Source organism: Phyllostomus discolor, chromosome 8, assembly GCF_004126475.2.
Source record: "Phyllostomus discolor isolate MPI-MPIP mPhyDis1 chromosome 8, mPhyDis1.pri.v3, whole genome shotgun sequence".
Taxonomy (NCBI): Eukaryota; Metazoa; Chordata; class Mammalia; order Chiroptera; family Phyllostomidae; genus Phyllostomus; species Phyllostomus discolor.
This window is the reverse complement of record NC_040910.2, coordinates 38,232,552-38,260,059: the sequence shown is the minus strand read 5'-3', so window position 1 is coordinate 38,260,059 and position 27,508 is coordinate 38,232,552. Positions and strand designations below refer to the sequence as shown.

The following is a 27,508-nucleotide window of genomic DNA, read 5'->3' as shown; positions in this document are numbered from 1 at the left end:
ACCAAATCTGGCCCACGGCCTGTCTGCACAGATGCATGCTAAGAAAGACCTTTATGCCTTAAATAGTTGGAAAATACCAAAAAGGACATCTTGTGACCTGTGAAAATGACATAGAACTCACATTTCGGTGTCCACCAACAGTTCGGGCCACAGGCACCCCGTGGGCTGCACGCTGTGACACTTCTGGCCGCAGCAGCAGACCTGCCTGCCAAGTTGTGACAGAGGCTGCACGGCCGGAGAAGGCCCCAACACTCACAATGTGGCCTCTGCGGCAGGTCTACGACCCCCACGACGGGCGATTCCCTTTGAGGCCCGAGATAACCGATGATGAGCTGGCAGTACCCAAGACACAGGGACCAGGCGGAGTTACTTCTAGGGGCCCTTCGACCTGAAACGCTGTTGTTAGGGTTCTGCACCCACAACAGTCGGGGCACTGCAGCCCACACCCAGCACAAGCCGTGGATCTGCTGGATACCACCCAGCAGGTGTCCACACAGGACAGCCCAACCCCACCAGCCCTGCCCTGCAGCCGCAGGTGCACCAGGCTCCACCCTCTCACCTCAGAAAGGGCAAAGGTCGAGTCCTACATAACAAAAGCTGTTTAATTATAAGGTTCGAACAGAAGCAAGGCCAAAACTGCAAACGAAAACTGTAGGAACATTGCCTTCAAATTCTGTGACATTTGTCTAATTTCTGGAACAGAAAAGATCCCCATCTTTGACACCGATATACAAAATGGCTTAGATTAAGGCGCAGGCTGAGGGGCAGACAGGGGCCACGTGGGTCCTTTGCCCAGGCCGCCCAGTGGCGACACACAGGTCCCCGCCCCCACGTCCAGGAGCTCCCGTGGGGCCACAGGTCCAGCTGCTCTCCCTCCCAGGGGAAACACACGGAAACAAGTGGAAGACTTTTGTTTTGGAATAAAACTTCTCCCAGGAGAAGTGTGGCTAACAGAGACGGCCCGTGAGTCTGTCTGGTGCTGGTTTTGCGGAGTGGATCCTGGCCCGGCCCCAGGCCCACGGTCTACAGCAGAGAGGAGTGAGGCCACGCAGTTGGAGGGTCCGTGCTTTCCCGTCACGCCAATGGAAACATCTGAGCGTGAGTCTGGAGGTGGTGTGTGTGGACAGGGAGGAGCGGGCCCCAGGGCCACGGACAGTCCCGCTGAGCTGAAGCCCACTGGCTTCGGAGTGGCGGTGATGCATGCAGCACGGTGGTGGAGGGAGGGAACCGGGGCACGGCGTTGCCGGGCCAACCGTCCCATGGCATCTGTCGCCAAGTTCAGAGGTAGAAAACAAAAATGCCAGGTCCAGAATATTCTCCCACGTTCCAGAAGCTCCTTGCAGTGTGCTCGCCTTGCTCACGCTGCAGCAGAGGCTGGCGAGTTGCGTGTGCCGGGATGGTGTCGAGAACGTGCAGGTGCCCGAGATGTGGAAAGGGAAGCCCCGGCCCTCTGCTGAGAGGCAGTGCAGCCGACACAAAGGGCAGAACTGGTTACTGCAGGCTCCGGGGTGCCAGTCCTGTGGACCCCAAGGGCCCGGCCACCAGGCCTGGCGCCCATCCTGCCTCCAGGAAGGGCAGTCCAAGAGAGGCGACACCACTGGAATTTCAGAAAGTAGTGGCTGTTTATTAAGACATGGAGGGGCTGGATGAAGCACAGGCTCCAGGCACCACCCAGGCTGATGGAGGGACGAGGGTCAGGGCTCAGCCCGAGAGCCCCCGTGCACTTACTGTCAGCCTTGCTGGCAGCTCTTAGCCCAGCTCCCCACCAACCCAGAGGTGGGTCCAGACCCCACGCCAGCTGGGCTGAGGGCCTGAGTCCACACCCCTGGGCCTGGGCTCTCAGCATTAGGACCAGCTGGGCCGCAGAGATGTGGCCCTTGGGTGGGCCGTTCCCCCCAAGCAGGGCAAAGCAGGGCGTCTTCAGGGGAAGCAGCAGCGCGGTGTGAGCACCAGGTATGGCAGATCTGCAGCCTTCGGCAGGTGCAGGTGACACTTCCTGCCCTTTCTGAGGTTCCACCAAGAGACTCTGACTAGAAAGACTATGGGGCTGGGCTTGTTGGACAGGGACCTCGGAGGTCCGAGGGGTGTGCGGCAGCCACATGAGCTGGGAGCAGGGCCAGGGGCCAGGTGCGGCTGGGCTCGAAGAGGCAGAGGAAACGTGAGCATCGGCCAGACCAGAGCACCAAGTTGTGGGGCTGGCAGGTCCAGTCTTCGGGGGACAGCAAGAGGCTGAGGCTGCACTGGCCCCTCTAGGCTGAGGCGCCTGGCAGGCCTGTGGGCTCCAGAGTGCAGTTGGCAGGACTTGTAGGCTCCTGGACAGACACACTGGCCATGTTCTGGGGATCAGCCAGTTCTGGAGGCTGCTCTGCAGGCAGGGTGGGCTTGGCCTGAGCTTCTCCAGGAGGCTGCTGGGAAAGCACGACTTCCGAGTCCTTCAGAGGCTGTGGGCCTTCAGCTGAGGCTGGCGCCCAAGGAGGCTGAGGTATATCCTTCTGCAAGAGGAGACAGGCCAGCAGTGAGGGGTGGGTGTGGCCAGTGGGGCCATGGGGGAGGGGAGGCGGAGGAAGCACTATCCCCAGAGGGTCAGGCTCAGGGACCAGAACAAGCAGGTCCAGTTCCACAGGCCAGCATGCAGGCCACAGGAAATGGACCTCAGGCAGAAGCCTGACTCTGACATCCCTGGCTTGTTCCCCACTCCTGAACCTTCTAGAACCAGCCCAACAGCTCTGGGACAAAGTCAGTACCAGTCGGGACTGATACCCTTCGAGGACGGACGGTGGGCACTAACCCGGGCGGCCTTCCCTGAGAGCGGTCTGGCCCTGGGCAGGGTCCGACCTGGACCCCTGCTCCTTTCTGGCATTTCTGCTCAAGGACAGATGGGAGAAATGTTTCGACTTCCACAAGAACCAGGAACATCCCATTAACAGTATCACCAGCCCGTGTCGTGGGCAGGGAAGCCCCACCGCCACCCCTTCCTTCGGGCGGCACGCTGAGCCAAGGGTCTGCAGGCGAGGAAGGGCTGAGCTGGCCCGCCCTCTCCCTGCTGTCACTCGTTCACGGCAGGTCCTGACTGAGGTGCCAGGTCCCCTGCAGGGCCCAGAGCCCAGGGGTGACAGCTCTTGCCCTGGCAGGGGGGTTCCAGTGCCGGCCCCGGCCTGGCGCTGTGCTCTCAATGGGGGAAGCAGTCGGCTTCCCCCACGCCCAGGCCAATGGGCGCTGCTGTGCCGTGGGACCAGCACCACCTTCAAGTTGCACTCGGCACGACAGCCACACGCTGTCCCCTCCACGAGGATGGCTCAGAGCCACGAGGGCAACACAGACACAACACCAAATCAAAACCTTCCAGAAACAGACCTGGCTGGGTAGCTCAGTTGGTTAGAGCATCTTCCCCATATGCCAAGGTTGTGGGTTCAATCCCTGGTCAGGGAACATATAAGAATCAACCAATGAATACATAAATAAGTGGAAAAACAAACCAATCTCTCTCTCAAATCAATCAATCAATTAAAAAAAAAACAAACAAAAACCAACTTCCAGAAATGGAGAGACACCGACCATGGGATGGGGGCTACAGGGTTTAGTTGTAAAACTAGAGGCTTTACTCAACTTTAATTCTAGTTAGGGCTTATGGGTTATTATTTCTCGCAGACAGTCATAGCAAACTGGTATTCACCGCAAAGCCGCTGCCCGTCCAGAACATGCCCAGCTCCCTGCGCCACAGCGCCAGGGCTCCACTGGTGATCAGCGTGCAGGGCACCAGGTAGAGGAGGGCTGGCTGGCCGCGCTGCATGAGGGCCAGGGCCATGAACGTCACCAGGAGGCCGATGCCATAGGCTAGAGGGACGGAGATGAGCAATGTGTTACCAGGGCCAGCAGTCCCCGAGGCCTCCCCACCCCCACCTCCTGAAGGACCGCTGGGAGCGGGGGGAAGCCAACGGACGCTGGGCACTTCCAGAAGTGAACAAAACCTTCTGGCATCTTCCAGGACATACGTCCCACCTGGTCCCTCGGGGAGAGGCAAGATGTGAGTTTCAAGGAGAAGGCAGGAGGAAACAACGGTGCAGCTGAGAGGCTGGGGAGAGGATGGGACCCGGGGAGAGGAAGGAACGGGAGGCCACGGGGCCTTCTGACCGGCAGCCAGCAGCTGTGAGAAGGGCCCAGAACCACAGAAGCAGCTGGAGAAAGAGCTGTAAATATGCCCAAATAGCTCATTTTTATAAACCTTTAGTTAGAAATGTAATTTTGAGTTACAACAATGGACACATAGAATTGGGAAACCAAATCTTTGATAACCTAACCGTGACCCTGGAAAAGCAGGTTTTGTTTGCATGAGACACTGGTGAAGTACTAAGGGTGAAGGGGCGTTGTGTCTGCAGTTTGCTCTCACGGCTCAGAGTAAAACCTGCATTATCACGTGTGTGTGAGTGTAAATATGTAACCGCATGTACACGCACAGGCAGAGAGAGAGCACGCAGTGAGGCAGCTGTGATGAAGCACCAACCATAGGCAACGCGAGAGCTGCAGCGTGGAGCCTCCCGCACCAATCTTACCCCAGGAACCCCGCCGTTGTCTCAAGTGGAATTTACAAAAAAGTCAGCCTCTAACTGGAGGCTCCCTGAGAGACCCAGAGCCCGTCTCCAGCATCCACCTGGGCTCTGTTCTGATCCTCACTCCACACGCCCAAGGGAAACGATCGCTTAGGGAGGGTCCCTGTACACCAGCGTCGACTGGCTGGGTGCTAACGAAGGCAGATGACGGAAGGACACAGACATTCGGCGGCTCCGTGAGATCTAATGGGTCCCAACAACGGGATGATGGGAACCTTTGGACACACCGCCTAACCCTCACCCTTCCCACCAGCTCAGAGTAGCGGGGACTGGGGACGAGGGCCGCCGCCGGCTCTGGCTGAGCGCGGAGCTTACCGATGGTACAGGCCACGAAGTAGACCCTGGACGACTGCACCTGGACGTCAAACCTGTGGCAGTACGCCACAAGCAACCCTGGTTGGGAAGAAAACATGGGCCAGGGACCAAGCCAGACCTCAGATAAGGGCCAGGCGACCCTGTGCGAAGGGTCGGGGCACTGGGCGAGGTCTTCTCTAAGAGCTATAGCTACCCTTTCATAGGCGACCACACTGCCAGCTCAGGGCAGAGCTGTAACCTGGCACATAGGCCAGCACATACCCCATAGCACGTCCTGCCTGGGTGGATTCTGTCCTGGGCAGCCAGCCCCAGGCAGGCACATCTGTGCAGCTAGGACCAATAGGGCAGGGCTGCCCCTGGAGCCGAGGAACCACCTCAGCCATGCACCAGCCCTGACTGCCACCCACACCACCTGCTGGACTCTGTCTCCACCCATCGGGCCCCTGACCCCACACTACAAGGACACCTGGGTGCCTTCAGGGCCGTGGGGTCACCCACCCATGTGCCCAGTGCCCGTACCTGGGACCAGGATGTCCCCAAAACCCAGAAGGGAGAAGGGCCGGTCACACAGGGCCAGTGGCGAGGTGTTCAGCCTGGGCACCTTCAGGACCATGGGCAGCTGTGGGGAGAGGAGGCAGCACCTGCAGGCCAGCCCAAGCCTGCCGCTCCCCTCCGGCCGCCAGAACCCAAACGTACCTTCTCATGTGTGGCTGAGTCCGCAGGCCCGGTCGCCACCTCTACCATGATACTGTTCCCACTCTGACATGGGGGCGGGGGGCGCACATCAGAGTGGGGGCAGAGGGCTGGGGGTTAAGGCAGTGCAGGAGGGCCAGGGCAGGGCAGGGACACCCACCTTGGTCAGGAAGGGTGTGATGAACACGAAGAAGACGTCGTAGATGAACAGCACCAGCAGCAGCAGCGTGCAGGCCTGGGGAGAGGCGTCCCGATGGGCCGGGCCAGCACCGCCAGGCACACAGACCCCCGGCACGCACCCCCAGAAACGTCCCCACACTCAGTTCCCCTCCCAAGGGTCAGTCTATTCCCAATGGGATGAAGCCTTTCTAAGAAAGTCTGGGCAAAATCCACCCCAGCTCTCGGGCAACAGGAGACGGGAGAATGTTTCAGAGATACTTAGTGGAGGGCTGGAGGCGGAGCACAAGTCACACTCTCCAGGCTCCCCAGTAACGGGGAAGGCTGGGAGACTTTCATTCTGTAACAGGTCAGCTATGGGTCTGGGGAGATGACGACCCTCTTCACACTCCCCATGTATTTCTAAGCTACTTCCACCAGGTCTTGTGGGCAATAACCTGGAACCCCAGGCTCAGAAGGGAAGGCCAGGGCAGAGCTGGGTGGCAGGCAGACCTGGCCACTCACAACATGGGGCCGACAGAAAAGGCCCGCAGGACTCAGGCCCCGCACAGCCCCCCTTCCCATGGCCCTCACCTTGAAAGTGGGGAGGCGGATGGTTTTTAGCATGTAGAGACAGAAGGCAATGCCCAGGGCATCCTGAAGGATCCAGGCCCACCTGTAGGGCAGAACAGCAGCATCACCTGCTGGGGCAGACTTCGCCAAGAGCCACCACCCTCCTCGGCCACCTCACCGACCCCAGGGAGTCTGACACAGCCAGCACTGGCATGACCCGCCACGTCTCAAAGACTCGGGTGCTACGAGAGGCAGCAGTGTGGCTTCCACCACCTGTAGGACAGGCCCTACCTCACTGGGATGGGCGGGGCACCCATGGACGATGGGGCAGGAGTGAACGGACCCCTCATCCTGACGCCCAGAGGCCCGAGGGAGACACACACGTGCTGGGGCCCCTGTCCCTGTGCAGCGGGGGCTTTCACACCCAGGTCCCAGGATGCGGGCACGGGGTGGGGGAACTGTGTGTCTCCTGGATTTAAATTTCCTCTCAATAATAATTTTAAAATAGTTGAGAAACTTGTGCCTAGCCAGGTTCCACAGACTCTTTTGGCCTGTGAGAAATTAGGGCTTTGACCACCAGGGGCAGGCCCGGAGAATGGGCATCTGACATGCCCCCCAGACAGCCCTGTGGGAACGAGCAGAGGTAAGGCCCACCCCACGTACCTGCATTAATCCATGACCACCCGGGTTCCGCCACCCAGTCACACCCCAGAATGTGCACACTGAGTTTATGAGGCCCCACATCACGGTGCTGAGAAATAACAAGCCTGACAGAGGGGTCAGTAGGGACCCGGGGTGTTTGCCCCGCACAGCCCCACCGGCCAAGGCCTGGGGGGGTGGGGGTGCGGCCTCAACCGTGCTGGCCCTGCCTGGGCTCTGCCCTCCACCTCCTGCCTCACGCTGTGCCCTGCCACAGATTCTGCCTGTGGCCGCATGTGCACCTCTTATTAGATGCTTCCCGGGACACGGGACCAAAGGTCTCTGGGCTAGGGCGGGTTAAAGACATGGAAAAGTTCGAAGGTGGCAGGTGGGCACCTAGCCATGTGCCCTGCTTGTAGCTGAATGGGCCCAGGGGTGCAGGAACTGCAGCCTGGTCTAATTTTATATGATGGAGAAGTCTCCTGGCTTAGATTTAACTGTGAGAGTTCATACTCTCTTTGTGTACAAAGGACTCAAAATATTTTCCCATTTTCCTTCTGCCACTTAAATCTGTTAGGGCTCCAAACGGAGGTGCCGCCAAGAACATTTGACTGCCTTGGGAAAGGCTCATCGAGCGCGCCAGATGGTGTCAGTGATAGCAGGAGAGGGCTGGGCGGGAACAGGCCAGCTCTGTCCTCCCAGCCCAGCCTGGCTCCAGGCCGCAGAGCTGGTGCGCTGCCTCACAGGAGGGGCTGAGCTGAGGGGAAGCGAGTCCTCAGAGAAGTCAGCCAGCTTCCCTGGACCATCCGTGACAGTGCTGGCTGAGCACACCCCTTGGGCACCACTGCAGGAGCAGTGGGGACAAGTGGCGCCAGGGCTGGGGAGCGGCTTCCCCTCCCGCTGCCCAGGGCCCCACTGAGGCCGTCCTGGAGAATACGGCCTAGGGCGCCTGGGCCAAGAGGGTGTGCAGAATCTCATATCCAGATCCAATCACAGTCCGTGTGGCATGCAGACAAACCCAATGAAACTGGATGCGGGAAGCAGGCAGGGCAGCCACGGCTGGGCAGCCGTCAGCTGAGCCGGGCAGCACCTGGACGCCATGCAGCCATTGCTTCCAGAGGACTGAAAGGAGGGCTTTCAATAACCAAGGAGGTGAACTGACTCCAGGTGCCCCCAAATGGCCTTGGGGGAGGTACAGGACAGTCGCAGTCCAGCACTCAGAGCATCTGAGGACAGCCCTCCAGAGGGAGGCGCCACCCACAGGCCAGGGGCCTCCCGGGGGCCGCACTCACTGGTCCTCGTTCCGGAAGACTCCCCACACCACACTGACAGCCACACAGAACAGAGCCAGGAGCAGCATGCGGACCTGAGGGAACTTGTGGAAGTAGGGCAGGCTGTTATTGCAGACCCTGGAGACAAGCAGGTGAGAAGGGGACGGTCATCATGGGCAGCATTCCCCTTACCATCCTGCACCAACCTCTGAGCCTTACAGCCTCGTTCCCACCCAGCACCCACAAGGGTCACCTCGACTCTGGCCCCAAAGCCCCTCGGCCCCCCAGGCCCTGACTCCAGCAGGCCCCCTCACCCCCACACCTGCTGTCCTCCAGGCTCTGCTCGCAGACGAGCCACCCACCCCCCTGTGCACCTGGCCTCACCTTCTGTTAAACCCACAATCCCCACAACCACCCTTCCTTTCAATACACTTCTGGAAGGGAGGTTCCCAAGAGCAGAGCAGATCTGGGTGGGGGTGGGCACTTCCGGTGAGCAAACCTTGGCCAATTTCCAGCCTGCCCATAACCCACTGAGCCCACTGAAACTTCCAAGAGCCCACAGGAGCCCATGGGAGCCCGTGGGAGCCCTCAGCTGAGCCCTGTCTCCCAGCTGACTCCAGGTCCCCACCCTCTCACCCTTGTACGGCAACCTTAAAAGGTCTCGTCCCCCTTGTCCGAATCCTTCAGTAGCTGCCCACCTGCCCCGTAAGAACCAGGCTGAGCCCCTGACAGCAGGGAACCTCTAGGCCTGAACCACCAGTGCATCCAGCCACGTGGCCCAGCCCTGCCTTGTCAGGTGCCCTGCCTAGTGCCCACATCACCCCGCTCGGACTCTGGGTGCCCACTGGGCCTGTCAACCCTGGGAGGGAACGTGGGGAGGCGGGGCCACCCGAGAAGAGGAGGTGGGAGGACTGATAAAGCCCACTCACCTCCCTATTCTGTCCTGCTCCCCAAACTGTGAACCCCCAGCAAGTACTGAGTGAGCACCTGCTATATGCCTGTGCTGTGCCAGACTGGCCACGAAAGAGTGAGGGGGTCCTCATATCATGGAAGCAGAACTTGGAGCCTCAGGGGCCAGGAAACAGGAGACACGGTGGTTGGGCCAAGGAGAGGCCGTGGGGCGGGACCTCGAGAGCAGCGCCATGGGCAAAAAGCCAGGTGGGGCTGGGGAAAATGCCACCTGAGAGCTCACCTGCATTTGCCAAATGGCAGCCTCTGGACCAATGGCGACAGGCAGCTGTAGAGGCCCGTGGAGGAGGCCAGGCAGAAAATCCCAATGATCACGTAGACTGCAGAGCAGGGTGGCAGTGAGCAGAAGGCCAGGCCACCGGGGTCCCAGCACACCCCAGGGAGGGCCCCATGCGCTCTTATGCCTGGGCATGGTGACCTGCACCCAGCAGAGACAGGAGGCAGACCCCGCCTGAAGCCCCTCCTTTTGCCCTGCCGCCCACTGCACTTCTGCAGAGCCGCAGCCAGCAGGGACGCACCGAGATGGTCGTAGAAGTAGTACAGGAGCACCAGCATGGAGCAGCACATGACCACGAAGACACAGGTCATGACGGGCGTCACATCCACAGCCTCGTCCTCCTGCTTCTCAGGCCCGTCATCTCGCTTGTGTTTCATGTACCTTCTTAAGAAGCACAGCTGGTCACAGGGACACCTGGCCGGCTGGCACAGTCCCCAGGACCACAGAGACAGGGACAGACGGGCAGAGACAGCTCACGTGTCGGCCTGTTCACCCGCTCCAGACCCACTGTGGCCCCAGTGCCCCTCCGCACAGGAAAGCCAGCCCTGCCCCTAGGACCTCACACCCTGTCTAGGAGCTTGGGGCCCTTGCAGATGGAGCCCCTGCAGGTGGGCCTCTGGTCACCTGAGGGTCATGCTGTGCACAGACCGCTGTGAATTGCCCCTGAGCACCACGGGGACTACCCACAGACCCCATCTTCTGAGTGTGGCCCAGGCCTGGGAGGGCCTGGGTTCGGATCCCAGTGCCAGAGCAGAGTCTCAGGGAATGGCACCCAGAGGGCCTTTGGCTGGATCTCTTGAGTATTCACAGCAATTGTATTCTAGAAGGTTCTCTGGAAGTGTGAGCATCCCCCTTTCTGGGCAGTCCTGTCACTTTCCCATTTTCACTTCCCAGCATTAGGGTCACCCATCACATACACACGTGTACACGCTGTGCACACACGCACACGAGGACTCACTTTTTCACATCCCGGCTGCCAGCCCAGTAGCCCCCGAGGGCGACAGTGCCAACAGCCATGACGAATATGATGACCATGTTGTAGTCCAGCATGGGCTCGTGGGGGGCGTACAACGCTGCCCTCACCGCTCGGCCAAAACTCTGCCTCGGAAAACACATCCGAGTTCAAGGTCAGGCTGCAGCCATCCCCGGGCCACTTGTCCCTTGCCCTCCCCCACCACTCAAGACCCCACAGCAACCAACTCTGATGAAATAAGATGCGAACGCGGGCGGTCCTGAGCATGAACACGGACCTCGAGCCCGGAAGTGCCTGTGTGCACATGAGGGCACACATCACCTGGGGAGCACCCAGGGGCCCACGGGGGACCCATGAGGGGAGACGTGAGGCCTGCACCAGATGTTTGCTGTGAACTCTGGAAGCTTCCTCAAAGACTGGAGATCCGCCCCTGCTGGTGTGGCTCAGTGGACTGAGCGTGGGCTGCAAACCAAAGGGTCACCAGTTCGATTCCCAGTCAGTGCACATGCCTGGGTTGTGGGCCAGGTCCCCAGTGGGGGACACGTGAGAGGCAACCACACATTGATGTTTCTCTCCTCTTTCTCTCTCCTTTCCCCTCTCTCTAAAAATAAATAAACAAAATCTTTAAAAAAAAAAAAGACTGGAGATCCCATTTACTTATACAATGATGTTTGTCTACTGTGGACCCAGCTCCCCCAAAGATGAGTGCGGGCCTCAGGTCAGACAGCCTAGCCCAGTGTGTGCAAGCGGCAACGAGGGACTGATGCTCAGTCTCCACACATGGGCAGCACTGGCACCTCACTGCCTCGGTCTCTGGTCCTGACTTTAGGTGGCACTGGAGGCCCGCCCTCACTGTGGCAGACTCACAGAGAATAAGACCTGCCCAAAGCCAGCCGCATACAGGGCCGCCTTCCCACAGGCCCCACCCACCATCCACACAGGCCCTGGGCCCAACGCAGACTGCAGGAGTAGGGACCCCCTACCTTGAAAATATCCAGCATGTCTTTGTGGCTGAGCAGGGCCACCGGAATGCCAATCTCCTCATATTGCGTCTTGTTGCCTCCCGGGGGAACCTGGGAGCCAGAGGAGGCAGATCCCTGGCTGACCCAGGCCCACCCAGCATGGGGCAGACAGTCAACCCCTCCTGATGGTGCGGCTCACAGAGCCAGCCCTCTGCGAGGTAGGGGAAGATTCCCTAGTACGTGCCGGGTCCTCAGGTGCCAGGCAGCGCGGGAGAGGGGAGACTCCAGGAGGGAGGCCTGCAGGCTCTACACCACTCTGGGGAGTAAGTGCTCGCCTTCCACTCAGATCTCCGGGTCAGGTCGATTAGAAGCCGATCTGCCCTGCAGGGTCCTGGAGGGTAGGCTAGCACATGGACCCGTGCCACCTGCTCCTCAGAAGCCCCACCCCCACCCCAGCGCCCTGCCTCAAAGCCCCATATCCCCCGACTCCTGACTGCTCTGGGACAAGGCCCCTACCAGACGAGGGTGCAAAGGCTCGAGTCCACAGCCATTCAGCAAACCAAATTCATCTCCCCTGGCTGTGGCCACCTGAACCCCAGCCAGCGCCCATGCCCACTCTGGTTGGGGCCCGGGGGCTCCCACTCGCCTCCCACCCCCAACCCTTGCCCCAGGTGGGTCTTGCTGCCCAGGAGGGTGTTCAGGTGGCTGTACCAGGGTCTCCTTGCTGACAATAAGCAGGCCGTGGGCCCCGCTGCCCTGGGCCAGCCTCACTTTGTCGTAGAAGGTGCAGTTCCCCCGAGTCACCAGCGGAATCTGGTTGGTGAAGCCTTTGGCAGGCAGGTCGGATGGAGAGCAGAGCATGGAGGTCGTCCAGTCCCGCAGCTGCAGGAGAGACTGAGGGAAGGCAGGGCTCATGGGAGCTGTTCTAGAAAAGCCAGGGAAGGACCTGGCTCTCACGGGAACCAAGGCACCAGAGAAGCCTGTCCAGTCGAGCTGGGCATTCAGCACCCAGCTAAGCACGGTGAGCATTGTCCAGATGCCCCTCCCCTCTGGTCCCACTGAATCTCAGGCCGTGCTCCAAGAAAGGAGGAGGGCAGAGGGCGGGCAGGGCCTGCAGACGTGTACATGCTCACACACACTCAGAGACACACACCGAGCACAAGGCAGACAGTGGGGGCAGGGCACTATGTGCTCAGAGCAACCCCCCCCAGAAATCCTCCCTGCATCTCCAGATCCACCTCCCGCATCCATTACAGATGGAACTCAAGGGGCAGGAGCATTAGCCTCTGTAGTGCGAACCACCCCACAAGTGCATTCTCTAGGCCTTCTGAGCAGACAAGCGAGGCCAGACCAGGGAGGGAGGTCTCCTACGAGGAAGAGGGGAGCCCTAGCCCCACCACGCCACGCCCTCTGCCGCCACTCCTCCCAGACTCCTCTGCCAGCCAGCCCCCACCCAACAAGCGACAGCCCGGCTGGTGTCTCCACCAGGGGCCGTGCGCAGACAGTTAGAGCACTCCAGACGTCATTCATTCATCACCAGAAACCGAGGCCCAGACGTGGTGGCGCCACTCTGGGGATGCCCCAGAGGCCTCTAGAGTGTGACCTGACCCCACCCCATGGTTTCCCAGCTGAAGTCCTTCTTCTATCCTCCAGCTGCCTCTCTGCAGGTGAGTCTCCTCAAGGCGGGGGGAGGGATGGCAGCAAGACAGACAAGACCCCAAGCTGGAAGGGGTGCATAGAGCCCCCCTGCAGGGAGGGCCAGCAGCCCCGCACTCACCGCTTTGCTGAGGTCATGTGGCAGGTGGGCCCACTGTGGGTTGTAGAGGATGCAGTAGTCCTTGCCTTTGGGGCTGCCAGTCTCAGAGACCACGTGCACCATGCCATACTCACAGGCCACCTAGAGCAATGGGGCAGGGGTTAGTGAGCTCAGGACGGAGGCCAAATTAAATAAGGATGCCCCTGAGGGCTGGATTGGTTTCCTCCCGTAGACAGGACTGAAAGGGCACGAGCCTGTGTATTTCACGACAGAAAAAATGAGGAATGGAGGCATGTACAGGGACAAGTCTCCCCCCGGGAGACTTGGGTGTGACCTCAGACCTGTCAGCACCCAGACAGTGGGCCCAGACACACTATACACATGGGCCCTAGCACTTCCTAGTCTGTGGCTTCTGAGAGCTGGAAGGGCTGTTGGACCCTGGTCAGGCTCTGCACACTATAGGCCCCGGGCCTGTCCTGCAGCTCTCACTTCCCTTGGGTTGTAACCGCCTCCAGGCAGTTGGAGAACACACCCTCAGTTTTCCCAGGAGTCTGCCTCGGAGACAAACAGGTGGCAGCTGCTCCCAACAATGGACACATGGTGGGGACAGTCACCAGCTGGCACAGCGGAACCCACACCCACTCTGTGGATGTGGCTTTGCCAGGGTGGGGGAGTGGAGGGGATGTCTGATTTGACCAAGGGTCCTGACAGACTGTGGGTGCTGACACCTTGCCTGGAGCACAGGCTGGTTCTCAGGCAGCTGGTCCTCAACGGAGGCACAGCCAGGCCACTCCGGGAGCTTCTTACGCTGGCCCTAGTCACCTAGCAGTGGTGGCGGCAGTGTGGAGAAAAGCCCAGGGCGCCCCGACCTCAAAGTCTGAAGGCTCACACCAGGCACTGGGTACAAGTCTCACTTTCCATAATCCCCACCTGCCACCGTTCCAGCCAGCCCATCAGCTCTGGCACTTGCATGGGTCACCTGGAGTGAGGTGCTGTCCAACAAAGCAGCTCGAGGCCACTGTCACCAGCACTCACTGGAGGGCAGGACATGCCAATGGACGGCTGGAGGCCAACCAAGGGTCTCAGAGCGCTTCACTAAGGTTGCATCCTGCCCCACCTGCCTCTGCCCCTGGAGAGCCTTGGTCCTCTGACCAGAGGCAGGATTAGGAGGCCCTGCTTCCAGGTTCTCCTCACCAGACTGCCCCCCAAGGGGGCCCCTCATCCTGGCCCCAAGTACCATACCCGGTATATGCCCCCTCCTATGCGCAGAGCCCCTGGCACCCCCTCGCCCAGGACTGCAGTGGGGAGCAGTAGAGTTCCTTAGCCCCTGGGCCTCATCAGCCACCTTCTGTTTACAGACAGCACTTTATTGGAGCGTGGCTGTCCCAGGCCTGTACGCAGGGCCTCTGGCTGCTCTTGGCTGCCACTGCAGAGACAGGCAATTGCCTACAGAGCTGAAAATATTCACTGTCTGGCCCTTTCCAGAAAGTTCACTGATCTCTGATCCATGGGAGCCAGGATGTTGGTGAAAATTGTCACTTGTGTAAAATGGGAATGGACAGAAACTGGTTCTTTTTTTTAGTCATTTAAGAGCCCACAAGCATACTTCACGAACTTTCCTCCCCACAACAAGTACAACTAAGCCTGTGCTTGTATCAAATACCACAGACATCATGGTTTCACTTTGGACACAGTTCCCTCATCCTCCAAATTAAAAGAAACAGGAGAGAGTTCTTTAAAAGGACCCTTTTTAAAGGGTCCTTTTAAAAAGTGGGTCCTTTTTAAAACTGGGTTCCATCCCAAACTGGGTCCCACCCCAATGTGGAGAACCAGAAACAACCAGTACTACTGAAGACAAGCCACCTTCTGACCCAGGACAGCCACGGAGCAGGTCCAGAACTCCCAGGGATACTGTGCTTCACAATTACTGTGAAAGCATCCACACCAGGGACTTTGAGAGTGGTCAGTGGGTCCAGGTTTCCTCCTTCTCAGAATATGCAGTGAGTTCTGGGAGATGGCAGAAAAATAAGAACCCAAATGCTTGGAAAAAGATGTTCGGGTGGAAGGGACAGGTAGAGGAGGGATGGGGACAAGTGGGGGGGCAGGTAGAGGAGGAACAGGGGGCAGGTGGAGGAGGAGTAGGGGGAACAGGTGCAGGCAGAGGGGAGTATCTCACAGCAATTGAGAGAGGTGGGTCTATTACAGGAGTTTAAATCCCTCACTGATCACTGATCACACAATGGTAGCAAGGGAGTTTAGGGCTGTCAGCAAGCGCTCACCCTCCTCCCCAGGAGAGCTAGTCTATTGGAGGAAGCCCAAAGAAACACACCCACCCAAGAAAGGTGCTGTGTGATCTTGGGGGCGTATTTCTGACAAGGGTACTGTTCTGGGAAGAGCAGTCCCAACTGTGTCCCTCACTCTCTCCAACACTCTCCCGATTCTCTAGGCTCAGGATAAAGTTCAAAGTCTTCTTCCTGCTCCGGATAAAGTCCAAAGGCCCCAACACCATGATCTCCCACCGCCAGGCTCTGATCTGCTCAGCCTGCCCCCTATACCCCAGCCCAGGAAGGTCACATGCCCCGCTGGCCCTTTACCCTGGCCTAGAGCCACTCCCACTGCTGGCCCAGCCCCTGCCCTCCAGCTGAGGGGGAAACCCAAGCTTGTCTTCAAGTGCACCTGAAGGAGCTCCTTTAGGGTGGTACCTTTCTCAGGGTGCAAGCATCGGACCACCCTACACACCAACTGCAGCAGACCCCTCACAGTCCCCAGATAAGCCATCGGCTCTCACACTTCCACCTGGCTCTCACTGCTCCCACCACCTGCACCACCTTCCCTCTGCCTTCAAGACCTGAAAAACACCCCAAAGAACACCCTTTGGATGCCATTGCTTCTAAAAAGCCTTTCCAGGCAAACTGTCCCCATGACCCTTCATTGCCCCCTTTAGAAAGGTCTGGAGGGCTCAAACCCTGCCCTCAAATTGCTCAGACCTCAAACTGGTGATTAAACAAGGTCAGGGGAGCTACAGGGGGTTGGCACACAGATGGGACAGGGCATTCCAGAGAGCTTGGGAGAGAGAGGCTTGCTAAACTGAGCCCGGAAGGAAGACCAGGGCAGTCCAGGGAAACAAAAAACAAAGAGCAGAATGCCTGAAATCAGATAAAGCTGGAGAGGGAGGGCCACTTCCTGAGCCGCCAGATCACAAGACCTGACACACTCTGAAAGCGATCGCTACTGTTCTGAGAACGGACTGGGGCTGTGGGGGACAAAAGTGGCCTTGGAGAGAACCCCCCCCCCCCCGCCCCCGCACCAGCCACCCACCTGGAGCTACTGCAGAGAGGTGGCGGTGGGGTGGAATGAACAGGTCAAGGTTAATGGCCGCGTTTTCGGGGCTGTTAGGGAAACTATTTCCTTAGCTGCTGAACCCGGGGGAGGGGATTTGGAAATAAAAGATGCGCCCCTGACAATGTGTATCAGCCATTTCAAGGTCGGCCTCTCACTAGCACCCCGAGACCCTTAACGTTAAGTGACGAAGAAGTAACAAACGCACTACGGTTCATCACCCCTCACACCATCTCGCTCTAGTCCACACCGCACTCTTAAGATCCTTTTGCAGAGAAGCACTGACGCCAAAAAAGCGAGGAACTCCCTTGCCCAAGGTCAAGGAGTAAAAGTGAGATGGGAATTCGACCCGACTCCAAGGTTCCTAGCCGCTCCTGACATTGCTTAGGTGTCGCGCTGGACAGCTTACCACAGCCACGAGAGCGGGCACTAGCGTCGCGTGTAAGGGGAAACTGAGGGTCCGAGAGAGGCAGCCTCATGACTAAAGCCACGGAGGCAGACAAGAGCGTCCCCGGCCGCAGTCGGAAACCCAGAGATGGACCAGAGGGGCGGGAAGAAGATCGGCCTCCAAACTTCAGACCTCTGCGGAACTTAGTGTGCGAAGGGCTTTCGAGGAGGGAAAGGCAGCCCAGCCAGGGACACGCCCGCAAGGTCACAACGGGGCTCCGCGCCCCGCGAGCCGCCCGCGCGGGGGGCGCGGGTCCCCGAGAATGTCCCCAGGCCGGGCCGGGCGAAACGCCGCGTGCGGCTGGGGGTCTAGGGGCCATGTCACCGCATCCAACGGGACTGAAGGGGCGGGGGCGGCCCTCACCTGGGCTGCGAAGAGGAGACAGGCCGCCGCGAGCCACGCCAGCGCCGCCGCCATGTTGGCGGGTCGCAGGCGTCGCCAGATGTTTCCCAGCAACGCCCCGGCGCGGCGCGCAGCGCAAGCGCAGTGCCTGTGCCACGCTTGCGTACGGAGCAGGGTCAAAGAGCGCGGAGGCGGCCCCCGCGCAGACCGGCGAGGTACGGCGCGGCAAGATGGCGGTGAGCAGAAGGCGGCGCCCCCGGGGCTGGCGGAGTGCGGCGGGGTCCGGCCACGCTCCCTACCTCATGCGCTCCACTTTCCCTGCAGGACAAAGAGAAGAAGAAGAAGGAGAGCATCTTGGACCTGTCCAAGTACATCGACAAGACGATCAGGGTGAAGTTTCAGGGAGGCCGCGAAGGTGAGGCACTCTGTTCCGCACTTCCCAACGATTTGCGAGAAGTAATTAGGGGCGAAAGTGGCAGCTGATTGTGGATACCGCTTAGGTGTTTTGCCTGGATAACTCATGCAAGCCTGCTAACGACGCTGAGAGGCCAGCTTCTATGCCCATTTGCTGCTGGGGAAACTGAGGCATGGAAAGGTGGCCAGACTTAAGTCAAAGCTACAGTAGCACAGCTGGGATTGGAATGCAAGACTTCGCCTCCTGGGCAGTGCTGTCACTATAGGCTCCTCACTGTTAGCTGTGGGACCCAAATGTACTTGGTCATGGAGGCCGTCCTGGGCACCGCGGGGTGTTGAGCAGCATTCCTGGCCTCAACCCACGGGATGCCAGAAGCATCCCTTAGTTTTGACAACCAAAATGTGTCCAGACATCGCCCAGTGTCCCATAGTCAGTCTCCACGTGTGGACCAGAGAGACCTCTTAAAAATAAACCTTGTTCGCTCTTCAGCCCTCTGGGGTCTCCCCATTGTCCCAGGGTAAAGACAAATTTTGGTACCTCTCAGTAACTAATGGAGGTTGCTTCTGCCCCCGGCGCTGCAAAGGTACATGTTTTCTCCACTTGTAGTGCTTTCACCAGGTAACTTATTACCCGGTGAACTGCCAGGGTAATTTTCCTGCCCTCAGCTCCAGGTACTGACTTTGGGAAGCCTTCCCTGACCCCTCCACCTTCCCTGGTAGCACCTGTTAGAGTTTGCAGCTTTATGTGTAAACGAGTGTTTAACTCTGCGTCTGCTACTGGAATCGAGTGAGAAGAGGGCACTACAGCACCCAGACCCTGCCTTTCAGGGAAAATGGGCAAGCAGAGTGCTGACATAGCGGGGTCCTTCCTCCAGCAGGTGAGACCAGGGCAGAGAGAGGCCTGGAAGATGAGAGGAGTTGGAAAGGAGGGGTGGGAGGAGGAGCCTCACGAGCAGAAACACGGATGAGTATGAAGACCTGCAGGCCATCGAGAACAGTTGGGAGAGGCATCAGGGGGCATGGAGGGTGGCTGACCTATCAGGCACTGGGGGCTCACCCCTTCTCAGGTACAAAGATAGGCCACTTGGTTGAGGAGCTATAACTTAGGACTCTTGTTTGTTTTTTTAATTAAGGTAAAATTCACATTAAAGTAACCATTTTAAGGTATGCAATTTAGTGGTATTTGGTACCTGCCTCCAAAAACCACTGTTAATCTTACACCTTTCCATTTCTCTTCTCTTCTTGGTGGTTCCTACAAGCCAGTGGAATCCTGAAAGGGTTTGACCCCCTCCTCAACCTCGTGCTTGATGGCACCATCGAATACATGAGAGGTGAGCGCAGCCAGCGGGGCTGGAGACCTCATTGCCTGGCCTTTCTTACTGTTCCAGACCCACTAGCCTGCCGTCTGAGTGACGAGTGTGGTCCTTGTAGACCAGACAGTTGCCGGATATGTTTCATCTTCCACTGTCCCAGCATTCCAGACAAGTTCAATAGACCGTCCTCTCAGAGACGTAAAGGATGTGGAAGTATTTTGCTAATCCGTCATCACTGATCCTGAGATGTCTGCTGCTGGGCCCAGTCTGCCCTGTCTCCTGCCGTCCCGGTGTGTGACCCCTGCTGCTGACAAAGGGTCCCATTCCCCTTATACCATGCCCCTGGTCCCTGAACCGCCAAGCCCCCAGCCCTTCTGTCCCCAGCAGCCCAGAGCAGTCAGGCCATCCCTGGTCCATCAGCCAGCAAGTTCTTCATCTCAGCCAGGTCAGGCCTTAAGGGGATGCCAAGACCTGGGGGCCAGGGGTCGTCTTACTCCTCAGGGGATAACCAGTGTTTTGAGGCATAAGTTATTCAGATGAAAAGTTAACGCAGCCACACAGGAGTGTCATGGGGCCACTGAGGAGAGGCCCTCTTCACAGGAGAAACATGGCCTCAGCTCCGTTGGTCACCTCCAGGGGGCCTCTCACTATGTCTTCATTTTTTCTTCTCCCGCCTGGGTCCACCCAGAGTCCTAGCCAAGCCCCTTTGGGTGGACAAATTTCCTTACCTGTAAGATAGTCTCGTGGTACTAGGGCGGGTTGGCCCTGGGAGGTGTGGCTACTGCCCCTTCCAGAGCCTCTCCTACCAGGGGCTGCCCCAACTGCTGACCAAGCCTGTGTTCTCTCCCCTCACTCCTGGAACAGCACCTCAGGGGGGCCTGGACCCTTTCCAGTGGACAGAGGATGGGAGGTTCAGGCCCAGACCGGTGTTGTCTCTGCAGGATCTGAGGTTGGAGGGCTGCCTTCAGCCAAGGGTCTGTGATTTCCCTGGGCCACTTGGTGTTCCCCTCCGCCACGTCCTTCAGTAACAGTGATGGGGGCTTCCAGCTGCTGTGACCTTAAAAGAGCTCCCCTAGAGCTTGCTGTCACTTCCATGGGGTTCCTCTCACTCTGTGTTAATGCAGCACTGACACGGGTGAACAGTGGCCCCACGGGGCTCCCACAAATTTGTATTCCAGCTGCCCGTCCAATAACATGGCCTCAGGGTCTCTGCTGGCTTGGTGCCAGTGCCCCCAATTAGCTTCAATACCCAGCATCCCTGCGGTCCCTTGGGCCTCATGTTCTCATTAGCAAAATGGGGACAGGATTCGGATGGTTGTTTCCAGAACTCTTTCCAGTCTGTGAGCTGTTGCAGGGAGAAAGGCTGCATTTATGGCTTTGGGAGGCACTTGGCCTGCTACCCTAGCCAGCATGTCCCCTCCATAGTCCCCAGTGGGAGGGTAGGGGAAGCAATTAGAGGACCCTTTGACTCAGGTTTTCAGACCCTATCCTGCTCCAGGCATGGTCTCAGGCTCTTACTCCTGCCCTCTCTTTCTCTGCAGACCCTGATGACCAATACAAACTCACGGAGGACACCCGCCAGCTGGGCCTGGTGGTGTGCAGGGGCACCTCCGTGGTGCTCATCTGCCCGCAGGACGGCATGGAGGCCATCCCCAACCCCTTCATCCAGCAGCAGGAGGCCTAGCAGGCCAGGAGGGCGCCGTAGGGGTGCCCCAGACTCCAGGCTGTCCCTCCTGCCTTACGTGCTGCCCACAGGATTGGGACTTTTTTTTGTATAGGTTATTTTTTTGTTTTCTTAATAAAATTGCAAACCTCTTGTTTTCAGGGGCTCCAGAATCTTGCTTTTGGCCTCAATGTTCTGGCAAAGCCTGGTCACGGGTTTAGTTCAGCCAAGTGGTCAAGTGCTAGCCGCAGTCCATTATGGGGACTGGGACATTCCAAGATGACCAAGCCGTGTACCTTCCAGGCTGGGAGATGGGGACTTATGAGGCTGGAGCCTCTGCAGGGGCCACAGCAGGTGCAGACGTCCTCTCTCCCCCTGTGCGTCTGGGAGCATGGATTAGCCACCAGCCTTCTCAGCAGGCAGATCCCAGCAGCCCGTCGCTGCTTCTCTGCTTTGTCCCTTCAGAGTCTCCATACACTGTCCTGAGCGGTCCCCTAAAGCAGTGCTTTCCACATGATGTCCTCACAGCTGTGTTCTCACAGAGGACAATGCAGATGGAGCCTGGATCTCAGCCTGGTCCTGCAACCTCTCCAAGTTCTGACCCACTTCTCACCTCCCTCAGTCCAGCCCAGGTCCACCCAGGGCCCTTCCCCCTGCTCTTCTCAACCCAGGACCCACTCCAATGCTCCCCTTAGCTGGTCCACTTGGGTCATGTTCATGAACACCTCTCAATGCCCCATCCTTAAAACAGAGCTTTACCTGGCTCCTGATTCATACACCTTGTCACCATTAGGACTCTGTACCCCAGGGTACTGTCTGCTGAGAACATGTGCCTTGGTCTGATTTGCCGCCCAGTAGGGCTGTGGGAATTGTAGGCTGGCAACTCCTCCACTAACAGGTCACACAGAAAGTAGCAGCTGGATTTGCTCGTGCACTACTAGATAAACTGAAACTGGCTGACTCCCTGCTTATCTTGGGATCTGGGCTCTGCTCTGGCCCAGGAATATTAGCTCCAGCTGCTGGGAATGAGCTAGGCAGCAGTGGGGCCCCCTCTTGCACTTGCTCCTCATCCGTCCTGCCCTCCACCAGTCCTCTACCAGAAGCCTCATTCAGAGTCAAAGCCTCTAACAGCTGGGCGGTGGGGGTGCTGGCCTGGCTGTGGGAGGGTTGCACCCCCAGGGGAGGCTGTGACCTAGAACCTCGGCATACCCAGCACGCCAACATCCAACCTTCTGTGCCTCGATGTTGGGAAATGAATCCTCTGTGTTCATTTACCAGTTGGGGGACTGGGACTTGGGCAGGGAGGCCACACAGTGGAAACACTGAAAATCCAGGCCCCAGGTCTGTTCACTCCATACACCCAGCCTGCCCTGTCTGAGGCAAGACCTGAGAGCTTGGGGTCAGAGGGCCCAGGGGGTCAACCCCTGGATGGGACAGGGTAGGGAGCAGCAAGCTTACAGGTTTAGACCTCATTAGAGCCTCCGGGCAGTTGGGCTGGGATAGAGAGACACCTGGTTTTCCAGCCCCCAGCTTCTGCAGTAGAGGAAGCAAGATCTGTGCCTGGTGCCCACCCCCACAGTTGTGTCCCTCAAGGCAGCTCCCGGGCTCCACACCACTCTCCATTCATTGCCTGCTCACCTCCCAGCAACCCAATGAGGACAAGAGCTGCCCTCAGCCGCCACCAAGTTCAAGGCTCAAATTTCTTTCCACCACTTGCTGTATGGGTTACAGGAAGTGCTCCAGCCTCTCAAGTTCAAGCAAAGGCATTGCATGTCCACTCTGTGGCCAGGCACTAGGCACAGTTGTGTGTGGAGTCTTTTGAGAGCACAAAGCTTTATGCTGAAGTCTGAAGATGAGAGCAGAATGCTGTGAAGGCACAGTAGTGAGAGACCCTGACTTCGTGGGGGCTCAGGCAGAACTCCCCAGAAAGGCAGATATAGTGAGCTCCTCCCACTGAACCATGCCCTCCCAGAGAATCTCTTTGACCTAACTTGTAAAAGACTGGGAGTAATCTACCTGCCCATCCCTGGGGATCTGCTATGCAAACTCAGGTTCCTGTAGCAACTACAAAGCAACTTTTTACAAAGATGTTGACCTCCAGGGAGGGGAGTCTATTTCCTCACCCCTTGGAATTTGGGTGCTTGTTCTGCTGATGGGAATACAGAGCCCTGGCTGGTGCGGCTCAGTTGGGTGTCATCTCACAAACCAAAAGATTGTGGGTTCCATTCCCAATCAGCATGTGCCTGGATTGTGGGCACATATGAAGGGCAACCAATCGATGTTTCTCTCACATTGATTTTTCTCTCCCTCTTTCTCCCTCTCTTCCCCTCTCTCTAAAAATAAGTAAATAAAATCTCTAAAAAGAAGAGGAAGAGCCCTAGCTAGTGTGGCTCAGTGGCTTGAGTGGTGGCTTGCAAACCAAAAGGTCGCCAGTTTGATTCCCCATCAGGGCACATGCCTGGGTTGTGGGCCAGGTCCCCAGTTGGGGGCATGCAAGAGGCAACGGATCGATGTATCTCTCATACATCCATGTTTCCCTCTCTTTCTCCCTCCCTTCCCCTCTCTCTAAGAATAAATAAATAAAATCTTTAGATTTTAGAGAGAGGGGAAGGGAGGGAGAAAGAAAGGGAGAGAAACATCAATGTGTGGTTGCCTCTCATGTGTCCCCCACTGGGGATCTGGCCTGCAACCCAGGCATGTGCCCTGACTGGGAATCGAACTGGCAACCCTTTGTTTCACAGGCCAGTGCTCAAGCCACTTAGCCACACCAGCCAGGCAAATAAATAAAATCTTTCAAAAAAAGAAGAAGAAGGCAGAATTGACAGTGTGGGGACTCAGAGACTAGTTTGCAAAGGGGCCTTGTGGCTTTACCTTTGCCCTCTGGAAATGCTGCCCTGACCTGAGGAAGCTGCAACTGCTTCCTGGAGCCCGGGGAGCCCCATGGAGGGGCACCGAGGCCCCCCAGGTACCTGCACACTAGTGAGAGCTTCAGACTTCAGGTGCGCTCTGCAGGCATCTGAGGACTCCTGAGTTAACCCAGGAGGAACTTTGCAGCCAACCCACAAAATCGTGAGAAATAATAGTTTTATGCCACCAAGTTAGGGGATGTCTGTTACACAGTGACAGGCCACTAAGACTTGCTCCCTGAGGCCTAGGACAGATTATACGGGGAAACACAAGTTTATCACACTGATGCATATGGTATGATGGCACTTACTTAAAATGATAAATTAAAAATACCTTATGTTTCTATGCTTTTCAATGCATAGAGGAAGATCTGAAAGGACCAGGCTGACCTGGGATTGAAGACAGTGACCAAAGGAGTCTGTTAGCCTGTTCTCATTTTAATATTTCAGAAGGAGAGATTTAATATTTCATATTTTACATTTCATATTATATGAAAATGGTAATATTTTACCAGGAGAGAAAGAGAAGGTCAGAGCACATGGGGAGATGCAGAGACAGATTTACAAAGAAGGGAATGGCAGGCAGGGGCAGATACAGGGCAGCAACTGGGAGTGGAATGAGGATATGGCCACCTGGCCAGCGACCCCGGGTCCTCCCCCTTCCTGCCCTCCTGGACCTGGTATAAACCCCCGGCCCTCAGGGCCACCAGCCAGCCCACAATGCCATCTGACCCCTGCCTAGATCCTGCTCTCCAGCTCCCAGCCCACGGTCCTCGCAGGTCTCAGAACTCTGGGAGGGGCTTCGCCACCAGACCAATGGCCAGCTCAGCTGCATGTGCAGATGGTCATCACGGTGCTGGCTGAGAGGGCTCGACTATTGCCTGTGGAGGCCCCGCTCTGGGGGACATCACCAGAGCCCCCAGTAGTGAGGGGCAGGCAGAGCCAGGCAGAGAGGGGCAGACTCTGGCTTGAGTTCAGACCGGCCAGAGAGCCCCGGGACACCACCCCGACTGCAGGCCCAGGAGTCTCTGAAAGGTGGGCAGGATCTTGACATTAGTGACGGCCAGCTCCTTCCTTCCTTCCCTCAGCTGCCTTGTCTCCAAAACGGCTTTTGTAAAGGATGGGCTAGCGACCCCTGACCCCTTATGGTTCACTTAGCACTCCCCCAAGCCCTCTCATTACCCCTGTTTGCAGATGAGGAAGCTGAGGCCCAAAGAGGCTGAGCAAGTTTTGAAGGGTCACACAGCCTCCTGCACCTTCTGCCCCCCCACACCCTTCCTGTGCTCTAAAGCCACCAAAGCTGATTGTCTCATGGGTGCAGAAACTGAAGCCCAAGGAGAGTGGCAAACAGAGAGGGAAGGAACCCCTGCCTACTGCCCTGGCTCCAGTGGGGAACCAAGAGGAAGCAGATGCCACAGCTCTCATCCTGCAGGTCCGTTCCTGCCACCAACAGCCCAGGGGAGACCTCACTGCAGTCCTCCAGCTCCAGTGAAAGGGCTGGACAGTGCCCGTAGCCTGGGACCCTTTGCACAGAGCCCAGAAGTCCCCCACAGCATCTGGGCCTGTCACTATCTGTTTCCAGACCCCAGGTCAGTGAGACAAGAGAGAAATCCAGTTCTGTTTGGACTCAGGTGAGAACATGGATGTAAAAGAAAGAAGGTTTAGTGAACAGGTAACTTTACAAATTGGTGAGTTGGGGGGGGGGCAGTTCTTGGAACCATAGAGATGTTGGTTTGAGCTCAGGTTGGCCCAGGCTGAGAGAGTGAGGATGCCCTTCCATCAGGCCCTCCTGCTCCCTGCTGCTCTCAGCATATCCCTCCCCAGCTCCAAGTCCTTCCAGAGCCCCCACTGTCTGCAGGACAGGTCCCTCCAACCATTAGACTAGGAGCTACAGGGTGGGGGGGTCTGTGATGTCCAATAAATGCCGGCTGCTGAGTGAGGGCCTTTCTGTCTTTTCACGCTTTCTACCTTTGTTCAGGACCCCGGTCAGCAACCTGGGGTCTCCTTACCCACCCTGCCATTCCCACCCACCCTGCCATTCCCGCCCACCCATCCTGGCTGGCCATGCCACACTGACCAGAGCCAGCAGGGGTCAGAAATCAGCCAGGAATGAAGAGCTGGAGGCAAGAAAACAAAACAAAACAAAACAAAACAAAACAAACAAACAAACAAAACAATTCCTGGTGTACTAGACAACCTAGAGGGATTAATGTTATTTCTATGTTACAGATATGGTGACGGGCTCAGAGAGGTTCTGTCACTAGCTTTGTGTCACACAGCAGAGACCCAGTACGACCCCAGGGTCTGGATTTGGAGCCCAAGGCTCAATCGCTCCACATGCACTGTTGCCACCCAGCACCCGATGGCTCCACACCTGATTACAGAGGAGACACCGCTTGTCTGGGGCCACACGCAGGCCACCTGCCCCCATATCCTCCCTCCTCCAGCTGAAACTGCCAGTCCTGCACATCTCGTTGGAGGAAGAGGAACAGAGGAGGAAGGCTTTCAATTGTAGAAATAAATACAGCCACGTAAGGGCTCCTGCTGGCTTTCCCAGGCAGGAGGGTGCAGACAGGGAGAGCTGACAGTCCCTGCTGCAACTCTCTCCCCAAAGGGATTGGGAAGCCCTCTGGGCAGGCAGCTGCATCGCTCCCCCCAGCCCCTTCCATGGCTTCTCCATCTGGAGCTACCCTCTCCTCCCAGGTAGTCCGTCTCCATGGCAACATCCCCATCACAGGTGGTTGTAACCTTGGCAACCAGGTAACCTTGCCAGCCCACTGCCTGAAAGGCTCTAACTCAGGGCTGCACCCTCTTCCCACGCTCCCCTCGCCCCCCATAGCAGCATCCCGCTGGGCTGCCAAAGGGCACATTCTAGCCATTTGCTGAGCACCTACTATATGCTCCAGGGGCATGGCAGTGAGCAAGACAGGAGTGGTCTCTGCTCTCGGTGGGCTTACACTGGGGACAGGTTGCAGGAAGATGCTGGCCAAGGACAGAAAGCAGAAGACAAGCAGCGGTTTCAGGGAACAGAAGGCCCTTGGAGGAACGGGGTGCCATTCCTCCTCCTCAAACCCCTAGACACCCCACTCCTAGAGCAAAATCTACCACCCTCAACGTCGATGGCTCACTGGTTCATTCAACCAATGTTTGGTGCATGCCTACTGTGTGCATGCCTATTGTGTGCGTACCTACTGTGAGCCACAGCAGTGTTTTACAAGGGCACACGATAGACAGGATAAATCAGTGCATCACAGAGTGCCTTCACTGGGGAAGGTGGTGTGGAGGTAAGGACGGGGCAGAAGGAGGCACGGGAGGAGGTGTGAGTCAGAAAGGAAGTGAGACGGGCTGAGGTCTGGGGGAAGGGTGATCAGGCAGTGGGAACAGCCATGCCAAAGTCCTGAGATGGCATGTGCCCTTGGCCTCACCCTGCCCTTTAACCAGGTGTCCCAAGCGATGACCACAAGCTGGGCAGAGCCACTAGCATCCTGTGGTCCCCTCTGTCATCAGGAGAGGAGTCTTTGCAGCCCTAGATGTGGAAATTGAGACTACAGGGGCGTCTCCCACAGTCCCACAGCCAGGAAGTGGCAGGGCCAAGATTTGAACCCAGGCCACTGTGTTGGTTAGCCCCCCTCACCCTGTAGGACTCATCTCCAGCTGCCCCTCCTTGGGGAGACCTCACTGAACCCAGCCTAAGTCAGGCACTGAGATCTCTCTGAGTTTTCCATCCCCCTTTGTGATTATTTCATGGTTCTCTTCCACTGTCCTCCTATGTCAAGTTCCCTTGTTTTCCCCTCAGCATCTCTCCCCCCTGGTACATAGTAGGTGCTTCATAAGCTTCCCTCCAAGATGCACTGGGAGGCAGGCATCAACAGGAAGAGAGGGAAGCTCAGAA

General features: G+C 57.7%; 2 protein-coding genes across 5 annotated transcripts; one reads left to right on the top strand and one right to left on the bottom strand.

Annotated features, from left to right (window-relative positions):
* Window positions 1-584: 584 nt before the first annotated feature.
* On the bottom strand, window positions 585-17,484 carry SPPL2B (signal peptide peptidase like 2B). 3 transcript variants are annotated; one of them, XM_028520797.2, is made up of 15 exons: window positions 17,342-17,484; window positions 13,213-13,332; window positions 12,147-12,329; window positions 11,457-11,546; window positions 10,459-10,598; window positions 9,742-9,884; window positions 9,447-9,543; window positions 8,276-8,392; window positions 6,366-6,447; window positions 5,776-5,850; window positions 5,619-5,681; window positions 5,442-5,541; window positions 4,923-5,000; window positions 3,674-3,834; window positions 585-2,492 (listed from the first exon to the last, which is right to left on the bottom strand). In XM_028520797.2, the coding sequence occupies exons 1-15, from the start codon at window positions 17,393-17,395 to the stop codon at window positions 2,250-2,252; spliced, it is 1,746 nt and encodes a 581-aa protein (XP_028376598.1). In that variant the 5' UTR covers window positions 17,396-17,484; the 3' UTR covers window positions 585-2,249. The 3 variants fall into 3 exon arrangements, with proteins under 3 accessions (XP_028376598.1, XP_028376599.1, XP_035888066.1); XM_028520798.2 differs by having other exon boundaries at window positions 3,608-3,834; window positions 17,342-17,460; XM_036032173.1 differs by having other exon boundaries at window positions 9,742-9,881; window positions 17,342-17,460.
* On the top strand, window positions 17,392-20,873 carry LSM7 (LSM7 homolog, U6 small nuclear RNA and mRNA degradation associated). 2 transcript variants are annotated; one of them, XM_036032174.1, is made up of 4 exons: window positions 17,392-17,556; window positions 17,645-17,735; window positions 18,998-19,065; window positions 20,589-20,873. In XM_036032174.1, the coding sequence occupies exons 1-4, from the start codon at window positions 17,394-17,396 to the stop codon at window positions 20,729-20,731; spliced, it is 465 nt and encodes a 154-aa protein (XP_035888067.1). In that variant the 5' UTR covers window positions 17,392-17,393; the 3' UTR covers window positions 20,732-20,873. The 2 variants fall into 2 exon arrangements, with proteins under 2 accessions (XP_035888067.1, XP_028376071.1); XM_028520270.2 differs by having other exon boundaries at window positions 17,481-17,556; window positions 18,994-19,065.
* The last annotated feature ends 6,635 nt before the right edge of the window (window positions 20,874-27,508 follow it).

Coding starts and splice junctions, on each gene's coding strand:
- LSM7 (XM_036032174.1), top strand. CDS start 17,394: ATGTTGGCGGGTCGCAGGCGTCGCCAGATGTTTCCCAGCAACGCCCCG. Junction 17,557..17,644: donor TACGGCGCGGCAAGATGGCG/GTGAGCAGAAGG, acceptor CTTTCCCTGCAG/GACAAAGAGAAGAAGAAGAA. Junction 17,736..18,997: donor GTTTCAGGGAGGCCGCGAAG/GTGAGGCACTCT, acceptor CCTACAAGCCAG/TGGAATCCTGAAAGGGTTTG.
- SPPL2B (XM_028520797.2), bottom strand. CDS start 17,395: ATGGCGGCGGCGCTGGCGTGGCTCGCGGCGGCCTGTCTCCTCTTCGCA. Junction 9,885..10,458: donor GGCAGCCGGGATGTGAAAAA/GTGAGTCCTCGT, acceptor GTGCTTCTTAAG/AAGGTACATGAAACACAAGC. Junction 5,001..5,441: donor TGGGGACATCCTGGTCCCAG/GTACGGGCACTG, acceptor CTTCCCAACCAG/GGTTGCTTGTGGCGTACTGC.